The sequence below is a fragment of the Sapajus apella genome, unplaced genomic scaffold, assembly GCF_009761245.1.
Source record: "Sapajus apella isolate SASKATOON/1434 unplaced genomic scaffold, GSC_monkey_1.0 scaffold17, whole genome shotgun sequence".
In the NCBI taxonomy this organism is placed as follows: Eukaryota; Metazoa; Chordata; class Mammalia; order Primates; family Cebidae; genus Sapajus; species Sapajus apella.
Genome location: NW_022436957.1, coordinates 7,946,755 through 7,969,054, shown reverse-complemented (window position 1 = coordinate 7,969,054; position 22,300 = coordinate 7,946,755). Strand labels below are relative to the sequence as shown.

General features: G+C 41.2%; 1 protein-coding gene across 7 annotated transcripts in view; it reads right to left on the bottom strand.

Moving 5' to 3' along the window:
• FRMPD4 (FERM and PDZ domain containing 4) overlaps window positions 1-22,300 on the bottom strand; it is an 895,030-nt gene that overhangs the window by 563,899 nt on the left and 308,831 nt on the right. Inside the window, exon 1 of one of the 7 annotated variants that reach the window (XM_032285795.1) lies at window positions 4,987-9,180. The exons of 3 other annotated variants lie outside the window; for them this stretch is intronic. In XM_032285795.1, coding sequence (XP_032141686.1) covers window positions 4,987-5,018 — 32 coding nt within the window. In that variant the 5' untranslated portion in view covers window positions 5,019-9,180. Of the gene's footprint in view, window positions 1-3,740; window positions 4,966-4,986; window positions 9,181-22,300 lie in introns of those variants that run through there. 3 more of the 7 variants (XM_032285791.1, XM_032285794.1, XM_032285790.1) reach the window with 3 other exon arrangements.

The window sequence follows — 22,300 nt, the reverse complement described above, 5'->3', positions numbered from 1 at the left end:
CTTGCCCCAGATAATAAGAGAAAGCTGCTTGAAATGGTACAAAGCCTGAACTACATGCCTTCTTCCCAGAACTGTGAGCAACTAGACTTTCACAGCTTCAAACTAGCAACCTTGGGAAACTAGAGTTAAATATTCCTAAAACAGGAATCTAGTTCTGTTATGAAACTGTTCATCACTTCACCTTCTGACAGCTACAAAAATCAGCAGAACTTAGAAAGGACTCAGAAGATGAGCAAGTCGCATTTTTAATAAAATTCAAATCCAGAGTCTTTGGAGGTTTTTCATTGTTAGCCTCCAGAGCTCACTATTATCAGCAATATTAATACAATTACTGAATAAAAATAGCAGATATGGGAAAACTTTGACCTTTTGCATTACTTCTTTAACTTCCCCTTTTCCCTGGGAAATATTTAATTCTGAACAAGGTAAAGGTAAAAGACAGAAGTTTAGTAGTATCTAAATGGATTTGACATAAAAATCGAAGGATTTTTCCTCAAATGTAAGATACTTGTAACAAAATTAGCATTCTTCATTATGACAGATATTGGTCACTGCTACATACCACAAAATAACTCATGCAACTATAAGAAAATGCAAAATAAAGCATTCCCCAAATTTACCTACTGCTATAGAAATCAACTTCATATCAATAACGGGGACTCAATCTTTATCATCAAGTCTATCATTTTGCTTAAAGAAGTCAAATCAGGGACTCAATCTTTGAACATATCATTCAATTTAATAACACACCTATGAGTTTTGGATCTTAAATCATCTCCCTCAGGCAAAAGGGGTATAATCATATGTTTTTCTACTGGACTGCATTCTTCCAAAAACATTTGAAAGAATGCATCTGTTTTACAAATAAAATAGTCAATACAGAGAGCAGTAACAATAAAAATATATGCCTGTTTTTATATTATTACTGGTTTATAAACCAATCATCTGTAATGCTCTCATCTACAAGGATGGAAAATGATATAGAACTGTTACCAAGGAAACAGTGAAGTAAAACTGCATGTAAACTATCAAGCAGTTTAAGAACCAGAAAATTAGAAGAACAGGAAAAAACATTTCCAGATAGAACCATGACACACTGTGCCACCCACGAAGGATGCAATCAAGGGTCATAACTAACAGATGATATAAAGGGTCCCAACTACTTGCCAGCTATTCCAACAGTTGGCAGCAATTTTTTTTAATGGTACTGGGTTCTTGAGGGGCAATGTGAATTCTGATTTTTCCCACGATTACAAGGGCATAGATTCTGGAAGTAGTTAAATGTAGACACTTTAAAAAGTCAAAATTTGCAGTTTACTTATTCCAGTGTCGATTAATATTCTCTTGGAATTCTCTGTAATTACACTGTCTTTACTCACAGAACACTAAGCAAATATCGCTTCCAATATATGCTTTTTGAATTAACATTTAGAAACTCAAGTTTGCAGGAACCAAAGGCAAGGCCAAGACCCAGGGTAACTACATGTGTTTGCCTCTAAACCAAGAGAATTTTAAGCACTCAAGTAACCACACTGATCAAAGCTAAATCCTTTAGGAAGATTATCCATTCTGAAATCAGGAAAATCCTGCAGTATAAGCACTTTTATACTTCACCTTTGAGAAAAGAACTTGATTTCTGTAACAGTGTTTAAAACATATACAAGATTTTCTTCCTCCCAAGGCAAAATAAGCAACTGCAAACATGTGTTTTTACATGCTGATGACCCGCTAAAGGTATTTCTATCTCAGCTTAGGGACCATCCTTGTGCTCACACTAAGGAAAAGGAAGGATGCTATGGATGGAAGACTTCTTAATCGGCACATCAGCTCAGAACATTTGCACCTTCTGTCTTTAGAATAAACACTCTACTCGATCACATTAAGGATAGAAAGTGAAACTCACACTCATTTACTAAATTTTAAACTCTCTTTAAAATAAGATACTAATCTCTCCACAGCCTGGCTTGAGTTTTGCATAAAACTCAGATTTGTGAATATCAGGTAGGCATCCTAGAATTTAGTAAAAAGAATATAAAACATCTTTTCAATGACACAGTCTTCTCCAAAGCTCCTAAGTTTAAGGACTAAATCAACGCTCTAGATGTTTTGTTAATCTGTTTTTAGCATCTGAGGCCACCAAAAAGTATCCTAGTTACTTTGAACTATACTGTTCGTTGAAGTTCCCTTTCCCTTTAGCAGTATCTCTGTCCATCACACAGAGGGTACCACTCAATCTCTAAACTTGCCCACAGCTGCTTCATTATTTGACAGCTGTTTAGAAACTAGCCCTAGGCAGAAGCATGCAGGAAGTTAATAGAAAAGTGGTGTGAAGCAATGGCCCTCTATAAGATCAGCTTGAAAGCAAACAATTTGCCACACCACATTCAACCACTGCTTAACACATCAGTCTTCTGATCTGCACGACAACACCTCTTCTTCAGCTGCTCTAAGACAAAGGTATTTACCCATCAACTGTGTATCTCCAGTCTACCTAGAGTAAGTTGTGCTGGGCCTGTCTCCCTGGGGAAATCTGCTTGTGGCATGAAGACTGGCCCATGTTAGTAGAGAGGGAAGGTGGAGATGGGCAGGAAGAACAAAGACCTGTAGATGTAGGAAAGAATGGCAACATCCAAACATAACCTTTCTGAAGTGGCCTAAATGGAATTTAATAAAACAAAATCAACACACATTTCTACCTCGGGCTATTGGAAGCTGCTCATCTCTGCCTGATGCAATCAACACATCTCTCTCTGATACTCAGGACTGAAGGAAAACCTGGGATTTTTCTGTCCATATTGCAAGTAAGTTTTTAGGCTACATCCTTGAAAAACCCAACTGTCTACCTCCTATGTCCTGGTAGTAACTGCTATAAAGAACTTCAGGGGCAGAGAAGGTTGGGGGTGGTTTTCTAAGACCAGTCCTATCTGGGTCTTCCCAGTTAATGCCACACAGCAAGAACCACAGACCTTACTCTGGCTCCAGTGAAGATTTTGGAAGCATAAGCAGGGTAGAAGACCCGGAGGAGTGCTCTGGCCAGGCAACACCTAGACGGCCCAAGTGTAGAAATGTTCCTCCTTTATCACTACAAGAAATCTGTCTGAATTGATGATTTAGTTTTAGCTACTGTTTTAACAACACGGCCACTTAGAAGAAAATTTCTAAATCTTTCAAGGCTTAAGAATATAGTTACGGGGGATTAAAAAAAAAAAAGGCTGAAAGTCTTTCTTTTCTATCTCCACTACCTCACCATCTAGGTTACCACTGGAAGCACCTGGTCAGCCTAGGAGCTGACTTTATGGGGGTGTGGAGGTTTAATTTAGGAGTGGGGGGAAGAGCGGCACTTTTGGTCTCTTGAAACGCAGGCACCCAAGCTCCAAGCACTTCTGGCTTTCCCTAGCAGTAGCAATTACAACCACATTCTCTTAGCCCTGAATTATACATGGGACCCCAAGCACTACTGGGGCTTTTCCTTACGGAAAACAAACTGTCGTGAATATCGGCGTGTTGGTGAGGGCGTGTGTGTACCTTTCTGTGTGTGGTCTACACCCGTGGCTACACAAGCCTCACCAGTCAGTGAGAAATAAGTTGAACGTGGCAGCCCCTGGCCACTTCGTTTCAGTCTTATCTTAAACCCCGCCGCGCTTTCCAGCTTTTGCTTCTACCCAGCCTCTCGAAAAATAAGGTACCAACTTGCTGGCGGCAGCGGCCCTGAGTGCAAACGGAACCCGCGCAGCCCCTACCTCGAGAGCTTTGCAATCTTCACAAAGCTGAAGACATCCATGCAGACAGCCGGGGACCCCCGAGCGCGACAACTCCGTTGCCCCTTCTCACGCCAGCAACAGCAGCCTCGGCAGCCCCATGGCCAGGACCTCAGTGCGCCTGGGGCTCGAGTCGCGGCGACAGCGGGTGGCGGCGGCGGCCCGGGAGAGCCTGCACCTGGAGGCGGCGGCTACTACCCCCCTCCGGCCGCGAGCTGCGTGTGCATCCCCGAGCAGGACCATTGATGGGCACCCGCAGCAGGAAAACTCAACGGAGAGGGAGCCAGGCAGGGCGCGAGAGGCGGGGGGCGGGGAGCGCGGCCCGGGTCTCGCGCCCCGCCCCGTGCGCTCTGGCCCCGGGGCGGCTGGGCGTCCAGGGAAGCGAGGCCTGGGCGAGAGGCGCTGCTCTGGCTTCCCGGCCCTCGGAACCCCGTGCCCCGCGCACGGAGGAGCGCAGACGGAGCCAGGAGGCGGCAGGCGAGCTGGGCACACGCGCACGCACCCCTCGCAGCACTGCAGCTGCCTCCCTGCCTCCTTCCCCAAGCCAAGTCCCGACTCCTCTCCCCACCCCCACCCGCCCGGGGGGAGGGGGCACTCTCCTGTCACCCGCTGCGCGTGCCTCCAGATCTAAAGGATCTGGTCTAACAGTCTATGGCACACTGGAGAACTGAGAACGCTACCCCTCCCTCTCCAAGCCGAAAGAGAGCCGTGCAACCGCAGGTTGCCTAAAGCCTCGGTTTGCTCCGTAAACAAAACTAGCAATCGGAAGGAGCAGGGATGATTGAGGCTGGGTCGTTTGTCAAGGGAAAGGGAAGGGAGATGCCCAGCGCAGCGGGTTCGATTTGGGGAGCGCAGAGTTCCCACTGCTTCTCCCGAACCGCGTTGGCGAGACGTGACCACTGGGCTGGCTAGGAAGGTGTGTCTTTGGACAGCAGCACCGCGGGAGTGTCGGCCGAATAAGAACCCGAGGCATTTGCGGGTAGGGGGATGAACACAGCTGCTCCCTCCTTGAGGGACATAGAGCCGAGGGTCCCAGAAGCCCGTGATGCGGAGGCTAATTCTAAGCCGGCTCGTTATCTAAGGGAAGAGGAGGATGAGAATGGGGTCTGGCATGCAGAGCGAGCTGCTTTTGCAAACTGAGCCGTAGGTGAAGGGAACAAGGAAGAAAAAAACAAAACAAAACAAAACCTTGCCGGAGAAGCAAAAACACAGAAACATAAACACTCACCTTAGGCAGAGTAAACTCCAAGTTGCAGCCATCTAGAACTCCTCCTAGCCTTCTCTTTTACATAATTACCTTGGATAATCAGCCCTATTAAATTAACTCAGTTCTACCTCCTGGGTGGCTCAGGCTTCATTGGGCCCCCTTTTCCTCTTCCTCTTGGAGTCTCAAGGCCTCTTCTCCACAATCCTTTAACATTTCCCCCCAGACTGTGAAGGTCAGCTGGCCGCAATAAGTGTGTGCTCTCCCACCGGCAGCGTTCACCTGGCGGCAGGGCCACCGCAAAGAACAGAGAGCACCCCGAGAAACGTTGGAAGATCCAGCCAGTGCTCCAGTCTAGCTCTCTGAAGGGATTAAGAAGGAAATAGGTTTAAAGTTCCCACACTTCTGCTCCTCTCCTGGTGTGTTGTTAAATTTAAAGTCTTCAGTATTCAAGCCTAGTACTAACGCATTGTAATGTTGTTGTTGTTTTTTTTAAGCATTTCTTTCAAAAACAGAACATAAAATAAATAGCAATCTGCAAAATCTAAATGACTTAAAACTCAGGCATAAAATTACATTTTTTTGAATACACAGTTATCAATTTTCCTGCAGCTTCTTTTACACAGGCTAGTTTAATTGCATGAATACAGTTACTAGTCAAGGATCAGAAGAGGCGAGAGAGACCTTGGCTTTTGAACTCTATTGTTTGTAAAATAATTATAGTTTGGGTCTGCACTGTGCTTTGTAATTTTTAAAATAATTTTTTTTTGCATTGGAGTCTCATAGCAACCCTGTCATATAAGTAAGGCAATATGTTTAGAAAAGAGAAATCTTTTATTTTTATGCCTTAATCTATTCTCAACATATGAGACAAAGAGACGGTTGTGTGTGTGTGTGTGTGTGTGTGTGTGTGTGTGTTTAATATGGATCACATAAGGTTACTTGTCTGATCTAAACTATGCAGAAGCTCTCCATTCTCTGTCAAGCTAAAGTTGCACTCCTGCAAGGACCAGCAAGACCCTAGGTCCCTCATTCTTTGATCTCTCTTACCTCAACTATTACTGCCCACCTCCCTCTCCCCTTTTTCTCTGTTGCTCCTCATCTCCCATCCTGAGCCCTGCCTCCCACACACACATACATTCACTGGGCTCCAGCAATTCTGGCCTCCTTGCTGTTCTTCAAACTCCACAGGTATCTTCCCACCTTAGGCTCTTTGCAATGGTTGATCCCTCAGCTTGGAATGCTCTTCCCTGGGATATCTGCATGGCTGGCTTCTCCACCCTGTCAAATCTATGCACCAATACCATTTCCAAAAAGCCCCCTCTAAAAAACCTGTTTAAAATTGCAAAAGGCTCTCACACCCTGGACTCCAAGTCCCTATTAACTGTTTTATTCTTTTTTCTTGTTTCCATAGCACTTATCACCCACTAGCACATTATATAATTTATTTTTATCTTTAGGATTTTTTTTGTCTGAATCTCCCTCTGGAGCTCCACAAGGGCAGAGATTTTTGTTTTGTTTTGTTTTTGTTTTTCACTGATGGATCCCCAATGCCTAGACCACTTTTCCAGATGTAGAAGTAACTTAAGAAATATTTGTTAATGAACAAATCATATGCCCATTGGAGTCACAGCCAAATCAAAGCTGGCCAAGTATCCCCAGTGTGTACTGATCTCTGTATGACTTCATGGCTTATGTCTGTCCCTCTCCCTACCCATCCATGTACCCAGAATCCTTCAACCTACTTTGGACTGAGTGTTAATGATGGCAACAAAGGTCTTCTTAGATTCTCTAGTTATTTTTTCCCTTCACCTTTTCTATCTTTCCCCAAAGAGATTTGCCACCAACACGTTCCCATTCCCTCATCTCTGAGTCAACATCTGGCAGCACAATACCACCTCATGACTGGGAAAACGGGATAAAATACTGCCTTTGGAGAATGTGTTTTGAAAAAGTGCTTCCTTCTGAGAACAGAACAGTTGGGATGCTCTTTTTAAAAGCATAACTCTATTTATCAAGAATTATTCCAGATACTAAATAGCTAATTATTCAACAGTGAAAGTGACAGGAAATAGACATTGTGTTTACTGAGAGAGAGAGAGAGAGAGAAAGAGAGAGAGCCTCCCTTCAAGACATCTGGTCTACCTGGAACAGCTTGCTGTTGGCCTTCTCCCTGTGCCAATTTGTGCGCTACTGTTATGAATGGTGCAGATGCCATCTCTCCACAGCATAATAGCTATTAAGGGAAATGACTGACTTCTACAGGTCTTTACACACCTCTCATATAGTAATTATTTAGTATGTTTTCTAATGGATTGATATTGTTTTCTAAAGCAAAGAGATTCCACCCGTCCTCCTTTGTTTCTCATTAATATAACAATAGAAGAACAAAAGAGCCCTTGAAACATGCTAACACAGTGAGATTTTATCTTTAAGCCATCTTGGCAGAGGGGCAGAGATTGAAGTAGTCGGTCTCTCAGCCCTGTCCCCTCTCCGTGACAGGCGTATGCTGCAAAGGTTAGGATAGATTTATTTAGCATGAAATAGATCTGCCTAAAACAAAAGCCAAAAAGTGGAATCCTGAGTACATATGTGGTTGTCTGAACTTTTCTTATCAACCTGGATAATCTTTAAGGCTCCTTCTAGAGCTTGTAGGGATTTACTAATCAGAAACTGAATTATCCAACCTTGAGAATCTACTTAATTTGCTTTACTTCGGCTCAAGTGACATTTGGTCATTTCTGAAAACCAGACACACTTTCAAACACTGTTGAAAGTATTCATGAATAAAACATTCAGGGTCACGAGATGCAGAGAAAGTCCTATAACTTCTCTGAGACTCAGTTTCCTCAGCTGTAAAATGGAAATGATAATACATCTCTACCTTATACAAAATGAGCACTTAAAGTTGGGCACCAGTTTACAGTTGGCTACATATGAGTTGAGGCACATGAATGTTAGCTCTAGAAGGATTTCCACAACTGTCTACAGACCTGGCAGTACTGGTAGGAAAAGTTTCAGCCTCTAAAATGACTACTTTGGAGGCCCAACATTTGCTTTGATTAATCAGAGGTGGGCACTTTTGCCTCAAAATCAAACGCTTTCTTGCCTGGGCTGTTACTAAAGCCCTAAGCTGTGGTATCTTTTATGCCCTGGAGGATTCTCAGGAGGAAGCATGAGGAATTTCTTCATCATTGTTAAGGCCTTATCTAAAGCTGGTGTTAGCAATCTGCTATTGGGCCAGATGTTCCATGTAGGATGGCAGCTGAGGGTTCTTTTGCTGCAAATCACAGTAGAGAGAGCCCCAAGCATTTCTCAGCTGGACTATAGCATCTCGACCATCTGGTCTCAGTCCTGAAAACAGAAGTAAATTAATAACAGCAAGGTATCCGTTCAATCAACAAATATTTATGGACTGTCTCCTATGTACCAGGCACTGGGAAATAGACTCGGCAACAAGGCAAGTCTCTGCTCTCATAGAATTTATATTTCAAAGAGGAGATAGATGATAAACAACAAAATCAGAAATTGTCATGAACAAGAAAATAGCAGATAGCAATGTGCAGAGAATTAAAATTCTTCTGATGGAAAGGGAATGGCTAGGAGGCTATTTGCTATTCAGTGGTTCAGGAAGACTTCTATAAGTAGGCGACATTTAAACTGAAATATGAAGAACAGGAAGGAGGCTGCCACACAAAATTCCTATGGAACAGCATTCCATGCAGAAGGAACAACAAGGATAAAACAAGGATGAAGCCCTTGAGGCGGGAACAATGATTGTATGTTTGAAGAATCAGAAGGCAACCAGTGTGACTGAAGAGTAATGTATTAAATGAAGTGAGAGTGAGTGAATTTGCAGGGCAAGAAGGTTGAGATCACATGGGGCATAATACGCCAGTATCAGCTGTCTGACTGGTAAAGTAAGATGGGAAGGCATATGAGGATTTTTAGCATGGAAGTGGCCAAATCTGACTTATGTTTTGAATGACCACTCTTGAGGGAAATGAGTGTGAGGGCAGGGAAATTACTGATTTAGGAGCCTGCTGCAAGAATCCAGGCAAGAGCTCGCAGCAGCTCAGAGAGGACATGACAAGGAAGTGGTGAAAAGTAGCCAGGCTCAGGATATGTTTTGAACAGGAAATGGTGATGGGTTAGATGTGCATGGTAGGGAAAGAGAGGAATAAGAGAAAACTAATTTATTTGTATTATTTATGAAATACACTGGTTCGATCACATGTGGTGACTCATGCCTATAATCCCAGCAGTTTTTGAGGCTGAGGTGGGAGGATCACTTGAGCCCAGGAGGTTGAGGCTGCACTGAGCTGTGATCATGCTACTGCACTCCAGCCTGAGCAAGAGTGAGACCCTATATGAAAAAAAATAAAGAAATACCATGGTTCCCTTTTCCAGATATAGAACATACAAAAACAAGAAGGGTTTGGCTGGGTACACTGGCTCAGGCCTGAAATCCCAACACTTTGGAAAGCTGACGTGGGAGGATTGTTTGAGGTCAGGGGTTCGAGACCAGGCTGGGTAACATAGTGAAACCCCCATCTCTAAAAGTTAACATAAAATAATTTTTTAGAAACCAGAAGAGTTTTCCCTCCCTCTGGCTAAAGTCCTCTGCCATTCCTCCTGTTCCTCTTAATAACCTCCAATGCTCTAAAAGCTAACCCTTCTATGATTCTCCTCTCTCTTGCCTGCTCAAGGCCCTCATTCTAGCACTTACTGTCTCTTTTTCCTATATCAGTGTTTTATTTTTAATTTTATGCTAAACTGTTGGACCATTCCCATGTGCATTCAAACATGATGCTCTTTATCCAATCTTTAAAATATCTCCTAACTCCCACCCCATCTCCTGTCAGCTAAATCCCAGTTTTCTGCTTGCCTTTATGGCAAATCTCCAAAAATTCTCCATTTGCTGTCTCCTACTGTATGTTGAATCTACTCCATCCATGTTTTCTTTTAACCCTTACAATCAGAGTACAAGGTGATACCCTACATGGAAACTGTTCTTGTCAGTGTAACCAGGGACTCCACGTAGCAAAATCTAACAGCCAATGCTCAGTCCCTATCAACACAGTTGACCATTCTCTCTTCCTTTAAATATTTTCTTCACATGTCTTTGGGGACACCACATCTCGTGGTTTTTTTCCTTCCTTGCTGTTTGCTTCTTCTTAGTATTTTCTTTGTTACTCTTCTATCACTGTATGTCATCTTGCCAACCTCTAAACCCTGGAATGTGCCAGAGGTCAGCTAGTTTCTTCTCTTTAAGTATCTCGGCTTACTTCCTAGGTGACAACATTGAGTTTTATGATGCTTAATATTATCTATATGCTGACAAATCCCACATTTCTGTCTCTGGCCTAGATCCAGACCACCCACTCAACATTTCCATCTAATGTCTAATAGGCACCTTGAAGTTAACATAGCCTAAAACTAATTCCCATAGAGAAGACTCCTGCATATATTCTTTTCCATCCCTGGAAATGCCAATTCCATCCTTCTAGTTGCTTAGCTCCAAAATCCAGGAGCCACTTTTAACTTTTTTTTTTTTCCTCCTAAACCTCACCTAAAACTGATCATCAAATCATTCAGACTGACCTCCAAAATAGATCCGCATTATTTATATATCCTCCCAACTCCACCACAACCATTTACATTCAAGCCTCCATTGTCTCTCTCCTGGATAATTGCAGTGGCTTACTAGCTGCTCTCCCTGCTTCCCTCATTGTCCCTTCTTTTGTTACTTTTCACCTTGTGTGCATGTCTTAATATTCTATAGGCTGGGAGAGGGACTAGGAGTTGGAGAGCCAGAGAAATTGGTTTCAAATATTATTGTTTTCATCAGTATTCAATAAAGAGATGAATCATTACTGTACATTTGTAAGTTTTGAGTTTTCTAAACGTTTTTATTCCTTTATATCTGGAAATTGTCCTGTAAGTTAGAGAGGAAACTTATTATTATCACATTTTAGGGATGACAAAAGGTGAGACCAGAAAAGCTAAGTGATGACAATAATTCTTACTACGTATGAGGATCATTATATTATAAGAAGCATTGTTTCCTGGGGATTTATCTAGCATCATAAGGGGAACTTTTGAATATAGATTTGTGGAATCAAAATGTCTAAAATTCTACCAGTATAATTCAGTTTTTTTTTCTCTCATATTTGATTGTTCTAAGGGAGATTCAAAAATTTTAAATGCCATATGGGGCATAAGAAAGAGCAACAGATAGGCACCAGGATTTCTTGGTATGATTCCAAAATCTGTAAATACAAGTGACCCTAAGAAATCATTTAACTTTTCTTACCATTAACTTCCTCATTTGTAAGCTTTATAGGTAAAAATAAATGTGCATGTCCTTTTCTCGTTTCCTTCCCCTTCTGATGCAATGCAGATACACAAGTGAATCTTCCTAAGGACCAAGAGATGTATAATAGTTTGAGATTCTATATACATTGGTAATTCTGTAATCAAGAAGACTATGTTCTATAGGAACAAATTCAATATCAGAAACTTTTACCAGTCAACTGTATATCTATAAAATAGACAATGATTAGCTCAGCCCCCTAGCAGCTGACCTTTATTCAAGGTTAAGAATGACATTTGCTATATGGGCCTTTCCCTGGGCCTTATTAGGTCACTTAACTTCCTTTCTTTCTTTATCCCCACCCTCCCTCACCCATTCTCCTCAGGCACATACCAAAAGTCTGCCAATGTAGGATTATAATTACTGCTTTCCCACTGAATCTCCTCTTGTCTGATGAGGTATGGAAAGGCACGGGGAGGAGGTCATTTAAAAGATTCTGCTAGTGTATAATTTTCAGGCTATGAATTCTTAATGTGACATACCCTGTAACAATATTTTGAATTCTTATGCAACATTAAAAAAACCTATAAAGCTTCATATTTGTCTGAGACATATTTTAATATTTCAAACTCATTTTAAACCTTTCAGATCCGGACTCACTTTTATGCTGTCTTTCTGACATAATGTTCCTTCACCTTGGCCCCCCGACTAGACAAAAACTAATCAAATCATGTTGAATAACAGCACTTCTGCTTGATGGATAAATTGCTCTAGTCCTGAAGACTATTATAAGGGTGAACTTTAAGGAAGATGTATGTACAAAAACAGCAGACTTGAGATCAGTTATTTCAGATTTTTGAAGTCTCATTCATAAATTATTATTTTACTTATTAATTCATTCAATTAATATTTATTGAACATCTACCTATGCTATCTACTATATACTAGGCATTGTGGAGAGGGAATGAAGATGAAGACTTGACGCCTGTTCTCAAGGACTGTAGCACACACTGGTGCCTACTCTTTTCATGTGGAAATGAAGTTTCTTCTCAAAACCACCTGAGGACGCACTTCCCATCCAGTATCCAGTACTCCCTTCCTCCTTACTGCTTCCTGTCTCTAAATGAGGTCATCAAGCCTTAAGCTATATTTATCATCTTGCAACCATGAGGCAACAGGCATGAAAATCAAAAGTCAAGGTCTTGAAAACAGTGGGGTAGAAGCCAGGGGGCTTGGCCCTGGAATGTATTGTTAAGTCAAAGAACAACTTAGAATGTTGTCCTTCAGATTCTCATTTTATGAGATAATTAATCTTCCCTACCCCTGCCTTCTCTCTCTCTCTCTTTCTCTCTTCCTGTCTCTCTTTTTCCATTTAAGCCAAAGATAATCAGGTATTTTGTTACTTGCAGCTGAATGAACGCCTAATTGATGCAGAGGGTTAACAATTAGTTGTGAGAGGATGGAATAACATTATTTCTCAAAAACCTATAGAGAGATTTAATAAGGCAACCATATAAATAAATAGAGTATAAGATAGATAATCATTATGATGCCCCACATTGGTATAATGCTTTAAAGTTTAGAAGGTTTCTGCATGTGTCATATCAGGCTTTACAATAATCGTATGGGACAGGAATTATTGCCTCTAATTTACAAATAATAATACTGAGGTCCTAGGAAGTTAAATGATTTGCTAGAGACCAAACAACAAGCAAACTGAAAGTAGAAGTCCTCAAACACATGTATCCTAATTTCCAATTTACTAAGTTTTCAACTATAGCAGAGCTACCTCACTCAGCATAATGTCCATGGGTCTGAGCAAACTGTGAGAGGTGGAGATAAGAGGATGGCTATCCATGAATTTTGTTCAAAGGAAGGAGCTATACTGAGCCTGGAAATAGGAGAAGTCTCCCAAAGAAGGGGAGCTGATATAGTTTGGCTGTGCTACCACCCAAATCTCATCTTGAATTATAGTTTCCATAATCCTGTGTTGTGAGAGGGACTTGGTGGGAGGTGACTGAATCATGGGAGCAGTTACCCCCTTGCTGTTCTCATGATAGTGAGTTCTCATGAGATCTGATGGTCTTATAAAGCACTTTCCATCCTTTGCTTGGCACTTCTCTGTCCTGCTGCCTTGGAAAGGATTATTTACTTCCCCTTCTGCCATGACTACAAGTTTCCTGAGGCTTCCTCTGTTATGCAGAACTGTGAGTCGATTAAACTTATTTTTTTTTATAAATTACCCAGTCTTGAGTATTTCTTCATAGCAGCATGAGAATGGATTAATACAGCAAATTGGTACCACAAATAGTAGGGTGCTGCTATGAAGACACCTCAAAATGTGGAAGCTACTTTGGAACTGGTTAATAGTCAGAGGTTGGAACAGTTTGGAAGACTTAGAAGAAGACAGGAAGATGTAGGAAAGTTTGGAACTTTCTAGAGACTTGTTGAATGGCTTTCACCAAAGTGCTGATAGTGATATGGACAATGAAGTCCAGGCAGAGGTAGTCTCAGATGTAGATGAGGAAATTGTTGGGAACTGGAATAAGGGCAAATCTTCCCATGCTATAGCAAAGAAACTGGCAACATTTTGCCCCTGCCCTAGAGATCTGTGGAACTTTGAAATTGAGAGCGATGATTTAGGGTATCTGGCAGAAGAAATTTCTAAACAGCAAGGAATTCAAGAGGTGAATTGGGTGCTCTTAAAAGCATTCAGTTTCATGCATTTACAAAGTCATAATCTGGAATTGGAATTTATGTCTAAAAGGGAAGCCGAGTATTTGCAGCCTGACAATGTGATAGAAAAGAAAAACCCATTTTCTGGGGAGAAAGTCAAGCCCACTGCAGAAATTTATGCAAGTAATGAGGAGCCAAATGTTAATCACCAAAAAACAATGGGGAGATTGTCTCCAGAGCATGTCAGAGACCTTCATGGCAGCTTCTCCCATCACAGGTCCAAAGACCTAGGAGGGAAAAATGTTTTGTGGGCAGGGCCCTGGGTCCCCCTGCTCTGTGCAGCCTCAGGACATGATGCCCTGCATCCTAGCTGCTTCAGCTCCAGCCATGGCTAAAAGGGACCAAGGTATAGCTCAGGCCATTGCTTCAGAGGGTATAAGCCCTAAGAGTTGGCAGCTTACATGTGGTGTTGAGCCTGTAGGTGCACAGAAGTCAGGAACTGACGTTTGAGAACCTCTACCTGGATTTCAGAAGACGAATGGAAATGCCTGAATGTATAGGCAGAAGTATGCTGCATGGTCAGATCCCTCATGGAGAACCTCTGCTAGGGCAGTGCAAAAGGGAAATGTGGGGTTGGAGCCCCCACACAGAGTCCCCTCTGGGGTATTGCCTGGTGGAGCTGTGAGAAGAGGACCACTGTCCTCTAGACCCTGGAATGTTATATCCACTGACAACTTGCACGGTGTGCCTGGAAATGCCACAGACACTCAATGCCAGCCTGTGGAAACACCTGGGAGGGAGGCTGTACCCTGCAAAGCCACAGGGCAGAGCTGCCCAAGGGCATGTGAGCCCACCTCTAGCATCAGCATGACCTGGATATGAGACATGATGTCAAAGGAGATCATTTTGGAACTTTAAGGTTTAATGACTGCTCTATTAGATTTCAGACTTGCATGGGGCCTGTAGCCCCTTTGTTTTGGCCAACTTCTCCCATTAAGAATGAGTGTATGTATCCAATGCCTGTACTCACATTGTATCTAGGAAGTAACTAATTTGTTATTTATTTATTTATTTATTTAACAGGACTTTTGGGTTAATGCTGGAAGGAACTAAGACTTTGGGGGACTGCTGGAAAGGCATGATTGTGTTTTGAAATGTGAGGACATGAGATTTTGGAAGGGCCAGAGGCAGAATGATAAGGTTTGGCTGTGTCCCCATCCAAATCTCATCTTGATTTATAATTCTCATAATCCCCACATGTGGTGGGAGAGACCCAGTGGAAAGTACATGAATCATGGGGGCAGTAAAAGCAGCAGGTTTAGGGGAATGACAGAGAAGACTGGTCCATTTGTTCCTTAGTACCCTAGGAAGAATGCTGATTTCATTAAATCAAATTCCCTTCCCTGCTCAGAACCACTCAGGGGGGTCTTTTGTGAGGCATCAGTCCAGTCTGCCTGTGATGTGGGACCTCTCTTTCACCTTTCCTGCAGTCACTACCAAAATTTAGGATTCATCCTTAGCTGCGTGCCTAGCTTTGTGAGACGCTAAAATCTACCTCTCATATGTTATGCCTCAGAGCAGGAGCATAGAGGGAGATTCATGGTCCCTTTCTTCCCAAGGAACCAGCTTTGTCTCTGACCAAGAAACGTAGAATTCTCCTCTCCCCGGCTTTTTGCTATTATTATTATCTATTCATCCTGGCTTCTCTTGGGATTCTTGCCATCAATTGGCAGACAGATGTCCTTCTCTATGGTTCTTCCTGTGTCCTGCTGAGTCACTGGCTAGTGACAAGCTGTGGCTAAGTTGTCAGTTCCCTAATTACAGGACAGTCTAATTACAGACATGTTACACTTGCAAGGTATTATTACTGAGGCTCTGTCTGCCATAGCCCAGAAGTAATCAAGCAAAATGTTATCTCAATTGTTATGGGACTGATATATGGAGTGATGTAAATTCTCTCATGCATTCTTGGTCTTGGGGATGCCCTTGGACTCTGGGGATGGCTTAACTGAGTGGATCTTGTTGAGTGGGCTAGAATAAAACTGCAGGTAAGATGAGAGAAAGCTGAGGGGACAGGAGAATGGGGAAAAGAGAAGAGTCACTAAACTAGATTCTTCAGGGCCATTCAGTGAGCAGGGCAGAGCGTTCTGTCCTCCTAACCTCATTCAATCTTTGCCCTCTTCAACGTAGGAGAAGGGAGATTTTGTGTTTGCTAAAGCTAACATTTGAACTTTTATTACAAGGGAATGTGAATGTCAGCAAGTTGAAAGTTAGTCTTATAATTGTTCCACTCTGAAGAAACTAAAGGATGTAAATCTATTCCTGTGGAGGACTTTACCCTGTCTGGAGGGATGCATTGGATCCCTTCCATAACAGAACTGGGAAAGACAGCCTCTATCCACCTGACCCCAGTGTGCTTGCCAAGAAGGCTCCAGATAAAGACCAGGGATAAAAAATTAAGAGGAAAGAAGCCAAGGAGAGGAAATCTCCCAATTGCCCATCAGAGGCTGACTGTCAAGATGGAAAGATTACTTGGTGAGAAAAGTAATGCTGGGTATCATTTTCTGGGCTTCTTGTATGTTTGAGAACAGCCAATAATGAGATTCTTTCTTTCTGGTAACACCTCCAGAAAGCCTTCCAGATGTGGTTTCATTCCAGTTTTTTAAAACATAAGGGGTATCTTTCTAACTCCAGGTGACTGATACCTCAGGATGTCCAGATTCCAGGAGAATATTCCAGAAAATTAACACAATCTACAATGGCTCATATATGAAAGCTGCATCAGAGCTGTATCAGAGTGTGGTGACACAGCAGAGGATAATTTTGAACTCTCAGTATGGAATTATTGGAAGAGCTGACAGCTTTTAGAAAGCTTCTGGGGCCCCAGGCATTCTCTCAAGATTGCCACGACATTACTTGCACAGTGACTTAAGAACCCAGTCAGTGGGAGTGCTGTCAAAGGTCACTATATCTCAATGGAAATGAGGATGTAAAGATTCCCAGCTGATCTGCACACCGGAAAGCATACCATGCAAAGAAGAAATTAAATGGGCATTGGGCTTGGAAGTAGAGCACATTCCTTGATTTACTCATTCTTTCATTCAATAAATATATATTGAGCATTTATTACATAGAAGGCATTGTACCAGTTGCTGTGTCTACCACTGTGAGCCACACAGGTGTATCTTCTAGCACTTTTACACTTCAGGGGCACTCCACTTTGGAGATCCATCACTCTCCCCTCATTATATGAAGCATATCAAAATGCATACTCATCACACATTAAATATACTTTTTTGCTATACATTTTGAAAGATTGTTTAAAAAAATCTATAATTTTGAATTTTATTCTGAATAAAATATTTAGTTTACTCTTGTGATTTAATTTGATTCATAAACATCTATGTAAGGATAGAGTTTCATTCACTTGGTTACCATATTGTAGTATCATTAAGCTTTGTAAATATTTAATTACACATTTATTACTTTTAATTTTACAGCTTATTTTCACATTTTGGAGGCCAATGTCTGTTTTCTTCAGGTCTCAGATTATGAGCTAGGCCCTTCAAAATCTCAAAGGCCCTTGATATTTGGTCTGCCATATGTTACGGAATAAAGAACCCCCAATGGGTTCTCCTATTGTACAACATACCTTCTAGTGTGGAAGAAAAAAAATACTTATTTAATTATCTAATGTGTACATATTTTCAACTATGATAAGAGCTTACAAAAGAATACAGAATGTTCTGTTAGCAATTAACTGAGGACCTAACCTTGTCTTACAAGGAACATAGTGTTAGGGGAAGTTTTCATAAGTAAGTGATAAACTGTGAGCACTGAAAGATAAGTGGAAATTAAGGGAAAAGGAATTGAGTCAGGAAGATAATTCCAGAAAGGGAGATTAGTATGTGTAAAGTCCCTAGGAAAGGAAGAGCCATGGGATGTACCAGGAACTGGATTACAAAGACTATAGGGGAGAGTGGTAGTTGATGAGGTCAAAAAGGAGGGTAGAGGGCCCACAAACCACTGGAGGAATGCCTTGTGAGTCTTAAGCGCAATGATAAGTCATTGGAGTTTCTTTTCAGAACAGCAATGACATGTCTGCTCCTATGATTCCGAGGGGTAAGTGACCAAGGTGGGAGAGTAGAGAATGAAGAAAAGCACAAACCAAGAATTGATTCCACTGCTCTAACCCAGGTAGCACAGGCCCAACACCCCATCAGAGGAGTGCTTTTACCCAAGAAGTTTAGATAGTTGTCACAACTAGTAAGAAGGGCTGCTACTGGACTCTAAGGAGTAGAGACCAGGGATGCTATAAACACCCAACAATATACAAGACAGCTTCACAACAAAGAATGATCCACTCATTTGTCAATAGTGTCAAGGTTGAGAAACCTTGCTATAGGACAATGCTATAGACTAAACAACAATGTGTGTTGAGAAACCTCATCAACCTAGAAACCATTTCAACCTAGAAGTTGAAAATGTAGTTTTTTTCTACTAAGAGCAAGCAATGGAGAGAGATGCTAGAGTGCAAGGAACAAATGGGAGGAACCAGGAAGAAAAATATTTAAAGAAAATCAAGGCCAGGTTTAGTGGCTCATGCCTGTAATCCCAGAACTTTGGGAGGCCAAGGTGGGTGGATCACTTGAGCCCAGGAATTCAAGACCAGCTTGACCAACATGGTGAAACCCTGTCTCTACTAAAAATATAAAAATTAGCCAGGCATACTGGTACAAGCCTGTAATTCCAGCTATTTGGGGAGGCTGAGGCAGGAGGATTGCTTGAACCTGGGAAGCGGAGGCTGAAGCTGAGATGACACTACTGTAATCCAGCCTGGGTGACACAGCGAGCAGCAAGTGAGACTCCATCTCAAAAAAAGAAAAAAAGAAAGAAAAGAAAAGGAAATCAAGCAATGACTCAACTATGTTCTCTGGGTACATTACAGAAAGTTGGGAACCTGGGCTAAACTGTAAGAAGTAAGGTGGTTGGGTCCTCAGCCAGCATAGGCAGGCCCTCCTTATACAGTTGTGCAGAATGTACACTACACAATTTTGTAGAGTACCATTCACGTAATGTGTTAACATTATAGATATGACTATTTGCTCAGAAAATTTTCCAAAACATAGCAATGAAGTACTTTAGAAAAATAAATCTTTTTCTAATTTTTATTAAAATGTTATGTGAGCTGCTTAGTGTTTGTTTACATCATATTAAAATTTTTGATAGTTAACTGTAAGCCCATATATACTTGTATTTGAACACCTGGCCCCTGCTGGACTTGTTCCATGTCAGAGATACAGAATGACTGGTAAACCTTCTAATGTTATCAGTTGATCTGTGAGCTCAGTCCCTGGCAATATTCCTGGAACATCCACATTATTAACAGAAAACACTTCAGAGTGCTCATAAAAAAAAAAAATACTGTTAATTGTTCAACTCTTCCCCTTCCTTTTGGGCAGGTGGACTACATTTCCCAGCATCGCTCACAGTTGGATGTGGCCACATGAGTGATTTGAGACTGTGAAATATAGACAGAAGTGCTGGCTTGGTCCGCAAAACATTACTGTTGTACAATTTTCCATTCTCTTTCCCTATCTATACAGAGACCACTCCAAGGACCTATAGAAAGATGAATCCATAAGATGAAAGAATTCTGGGTTTCCAAGTGACCATATGGAGCCCTCATCAACCCACTTTGCAGTGGAACACACAGGAACAACCTTTATATTCATCTTTTGTAAATTTTAGGTTGTCTGGTACAGTGGTTGCTGCCCATCCTAGTACATTGCTGAGGGGGAAATTACAGTCATCAAGTCTGTAAGGAGGGTGATACAATATAGTGGGTAATGCCACAAAACATGGAGCCAGAATACATATATTTGCATCCTATTCCTGCCATTTTCTAGCTGTAAGAACTTGGGCAAATTTACTTAAATGTCTGTATCAGTTTCCTTATATATAAAATTGGAGTAATAATGATATCAAGCTCATAAGTGTGTCGTGAAATTCAATACATGAAAATTGTCCCCACCAATGTCTCATACATCATGACTTCAGTAACAGTTCACTATGCTGAGGCTGACACTTGAACATTCCAACTACACATATGCTGAGAGACTTACAGAGGAAGACTGCTAATGATGCAGGACCAGGCCTTGTCACTAGATCCAGATCTTCCCTAGGACTCTTCCTGCAGCCTAAGATGCCATGGGTCTCATGACCCAGAGATGAGTAAACTTGGAGATTCCCTGCAGCACAGGAATGAGACATATTGTGAGGCTTGAATGTGATGGCATTGCCTGGGGAACCAAGAACACAGTTCAGCTTTATCTTATGTCAGTTTGAGAGTGATCTCAAAGATTTGCACTCTCAGAGAGATTTTCTCTGAGGATCCCACCACTCACCATAAGACCATGGAAAGATCAGGTAAAGTTAGACTATGCTCAGATCACCTTATGCAAAGTCACCTGGCCAAGATAAAGTAATGGACTAGTGGTCCTCACTTCCAGATCCCCATTATACTCTTAAAAATGGAAGACTCTCCAAAATCTTTTGTTTGTGTGAGTTATATTTAACAATATGTACTATGTTAGAAATTAAAACTGAAAAATGTTTAAATATTTATCAATTCTTTTAAAATAAGAACAATAAACCCATTACACATATGTAACATTTTTAATGAACGAACTATATTTCCCAAAAAAATTGTGAGAAAAGTGGCACTGTTTTACATTTTTGCAAATCTCTTTAAGATCTGGCTTTAAAAAGCTGGATTCTTATATCTGCTTCTGCATTCAATTTGTTGAGATATCACACATCATGTAGCCTCCAAAAAACTCCACCAAGTACTAATGAGATAATGAGTTTGAAAATAGCACATAAAGTCTTACTATTATTTAAAAGTAATTTTGATCTTATAGCCTCCCTGAATGAGTTTAAAGGACTCCCAGGATTCCCTGTCTATATTTGAAGAATCACTGAAAGTGGTCAGTCATGCTACAACGCTCAGTACTTGCTCAGTTCTCAGTAGCTCTCACTCTTTGGTGGTAGGACTTTTGATAGCAAATGTCTGTGTTTTCTTTTAAGTAATTATATGCTATTGTACCCCAGCATAGATAAATATACATATTATCCATATTTGAAGAAGAAAGGCATAAAAGATTTGCTTACTTCACCCAAGTTGGCAATCCTAGTTACTCTGGGATCCTAGTCTTGGATTTTTTTCTACCCAATCAATATTTTTACTTAGTCCTGATAACACATTGAAATGTCTACTTAGTCTACAGTTAATATACTTAGTCAGATAAAGGTCATCTGAGCATAGCACACCTTCTACAGGTGACCTCAGTTCTTATCCAATCCCATTCTGAGTCTATATTTAGTATTTTTGGACTCCTGGCCTCAAAGAATCCTCCCCGTTCAGCCCCACAAAGTGCTGGGATTACAGGTGTGAGCCACCCTGCCAGGCCTATAGTTAGTATTTTCTATGCATCCTAGCAGAGATTCAATTTTGTGGCCCAATCACCAGAAATGCATATTTTGCGATGATCTCATGAAGAAATCTTTTGGGAGAGAAGAAGAGAAAGATGACTCACACCACACACTACTTACAAGCAAATATGTTAATTTCTCTAACTGAAAATGCCAACATTCTTTCCTCATTTTCATAATCCCATCTCTTCTTCCTCTCTTCTCTTACACAGTTCTCATTTCTTATACAGTAACTCACAATCTCACTTTATAGTGGAGGAAAACTTCGCTTTTACCCTTAATTCATAATTTACATTTTACAAAAGAAAACTCAGTGATTGGTAACTACTGCTGCTTCTTTGAATGCCCCTTGGAGAGCACAATTAATTCAGCCGTACCTAAAATAGTTCATTAAGAAAAAAAATTACAAAATTTCTTTACTTGTCTTACATTTCTACTAAGTGTCATAGAACTGACTTCATTCTCATAGAGCTCGAGGCCATCTCAGTGAAGTCCTCTAATTTATACTTCTGTGACTATAGTATCACATTCCACTTCTACAGATACATTTAGACAACTTCTACTTAAGCAAATTCAGGAATATCTCCACCCATAGCTGTGAGGTCTGAATGAAAGGTTGAGTTTATGTTATCATTCAAACCCATGTTCTGCTGCATATTATTTCAAGACAATGAAGATGAATTCAATATATCCCTGCTTCATCTTCGTATGTTTGAGGAAATTCTCACATCATTACTGTCTTCTCTTCTCCAGGCTAAATAAACCTACCATCTTCCTTTAATTGAAGCTCATAATTTTATTTTCTTTCCCTATTATCATTTGCTTAGCTTTCCATAGACTCCCTCTAATCCT